General features: G+C 42.9%; 1 protein-coding gene across 1 annotated transcript in view; it reads right to left on the bottom strand.

Moving 5' to 3' along the window:
- The window catches only part of LOC120555250 (xanthine dehydrogenase/oxidase-like), a gene marked incomplete at its 5' end in the record, with an annotated part of 41614 nt that overhangs the window by 30566 nt on the left and 8548 nt on the right, over positions 1–2500 (bottom strand). The window contains 1 exon segment of the mRNA XM_039793931.1: positions 1161–1242. Coding sequence (XP_039649865.1) covers positions 1161–1242 — 82 coding nt within the window.

Raw genomic sequence — 2500 nt, 5'->3', positions numbered from 1 at the left:
TGTGTTTGTGTTATTCTGATGTGTACTCAGTGTGTATTTGTGTTATTCTGATGTGTACTCAATGTGTTTGTGTTATTCTGATGTGTACTCAATGTGTGTTTGTGTTATTCTGATGTGTACTCAATGTGTATTTGTGTTATTCTGATGTGTACTCAGTGTGTATTTGTGTTATTCTGATGTGTACTCAGTGTGTGTTTGTGTTATTCTGATGTGTACTCAGTGTGTGTTTGTGTTATTCTGATGTGTACTCAGTGTGTGTTTGTGTTATTCTGATGTGTACTCAGTGTGTGTTTGTGTTATTCTGATGTGTACTCAGTGTGTGTTTGTGTTATTCTGATGTGTACTCAGTGTATTTGTGTTATTCTGATGTGTACTCAATGTGTGTATTTGTGTTATTCTGATGTGTACTCAATGTGTGTTTGTGTTATTCTGATGTGTACTCAGTGTGTATTTGTGTTATTCTGATGTGTACTCAATGTGTGTTTGTGTTATTCTGATGTGTACTCAATGTGTATTTGTGTTATTCTGATGTGTACTCAATGTGTATTTGTGTTATTCTGATGTGTACTCAGTGTGTGTTTGTGTTATTCTGATGTGTACTCAGTGTGTATTTGTGTTATTCTGATGTGTACTCAGTGTGTGTTTGTGTTATTCTGATGTGTACTCAGTGTGTGTTTGTGTTATTCTGATGTGTACTCAATGTGTATTTGTGTTATTCTGATGTGTACTCAGTGTGTATTTGTGTTATTCTGTGTTAGTTGTTTTGTGTTATTCTGTGTTACTAGTTGTGTTTGTGTTATTCTATGTGTATCAGTGTGTTTGTGTTTTCTGTGTGTCCAGTGTGTGTTTGTGTATTCTGTGTTCTCAGTGTGTGTTTGTGTTTTCTGTGTGTACCAGTTGTTTGTGTTTTCTTGTGACCTGTTTTTGTTTCTGTGGTACCTGTTATTTGTGTTTTGGGCTGTTATTGTGTTATTCTGATGTGTACTCAATGTGTATTTGTGTTATTCTGATGTGTACTCAATGTGTATTTGTGTTATTCTGATGTGTGTACATTGTGTACATCCCCAGTGATTAATAGAGGCTATCTCATCTCATCTGATGTAATCTGAATCACAATGTCCCAGAATGCACTGGGCTTTCAGCAGCTTGCCGGGTCATACCTGGTTGAGGAAGGCGGCCGTGAAGCTGATGCCAAACTTGGTGGGAACTATGGCAACGCCTCGTTTGGTCCAACGGTTCTGCCTAAAAAACACAGAGAACACATTCAACCGACACTTCGTGAAATTGTCACGTTATTTTCATTCATTGATTCGTGTGCAGGGTCACGATTTGCTCATTTATTTAATTTCAATTCAATTTTATTTATAGTTTCAAATCATAACAAGAGTTACCTCGAGACACCTTACAGATAGGACGTAGCAGGGTATAGCAGGGTATAGCAGGGCGTAGCAGGGTATAGTAGGGTATAGCAGGATGTAGCAGGGTATAGCAGGGTGTAGCAGGGATGTAGCAGGGTGTAGCAGGGTGTAGCAGGGTATAGCAGGGTGTAGCAGGGCGTAGCAGGGTATAGCAGGGTATAGCAGGATGTAGCAGGGTGTAGCAGGGTATAGCAGGGTGTAGCAGGGTATAGGAGGGTATAGCAGGGCGTTACAGGGTATAGCAGGGTATAGGAGGGTGTTACAGGGTATAGCAGGGTATAGGAGGGTATAGCAGGGCGTTACAGGGTATAGCAGGGTATAGGAGGGTGTTACAGGGTATAGCAGGGTATAGGAGGGTATAGCAGGGCGTTACAGGACGTAGCAGGGTATAGCAGGGTGTAGCAGGGTATAGCAGGGTATAGAGGGTTTATGCAGGGTTACAGGGTGTAGCAGGGTATTGGGATGTAGCAGGGTATAGCAGGTGGGGGTGTGAGGGTGTAGCGATGTTGAGTGGGGGTTTGTAGGTTGGGGGTATATGGGTTTATGTGGTGTACGGTTAGGGGGGTGGTAGGGTATTGGGTGGTGTAGGTTATAGAGGGTAAGGGGGGTTAGGTTGTGGGTGAGTAGGGGGTGTGGGTATAGGGGTGTGGGGTTGGTGTTATGAGTGTGGTTGTTTTAGTGGGATAGGGTATGGGGTATGGTATGAGAATATGTAGGTATTAGGGTTGAGGTTAGATTACTTAGGTTCGGGAGGATATAGAGGGTGTAGAGGGTATAGAGTGAGGTGTAGGGTATAGCAGGATGTAGTAGGGTATAGCAGGGTATAGCAGGGTGTAGCAGGGTATAACAGGATGTAGCAAGGTATAGCAGGGTGTAGCAGGGTATAGCAGGATGTAGCAGGGTATAGCAGGGTATAGTAGGCTATAGCAGGATGTAGCAGGGTATAGCAGGATATAGCAGGGCATAGCAGGTATAGCAGGTTAGCAGGTATATAGCAGAGATGTAGTAGGGTATACAGGGTGTAGAGGGTATAGCAGGGTATAGCAGGTGTAGCAGGGTATAGCAGGATGCAGGTATAGCAG

Source organism: Perca fluviatilis, unplaced genomic scaffold (genome assembly GCF_010015445.1).
Source record: "Perca fluviatilis unplaced genomic scaffold, GENO_Pfluv_1.0 PFLUV_unplaced_scaf_5, whole genome shotgun sequence".
Classification (NCBI taxonomy): Eukaryota; Metazoa; Chordata; class Actinopteri; order Perciformes; family Percidae; genus Perca; species Perca fluviatilis.
The sequence above is the reverse complement of the archived record's forward strand: the minus strand, read 5'-3'. Positions and strand labels throughout refer to the sequence as shown.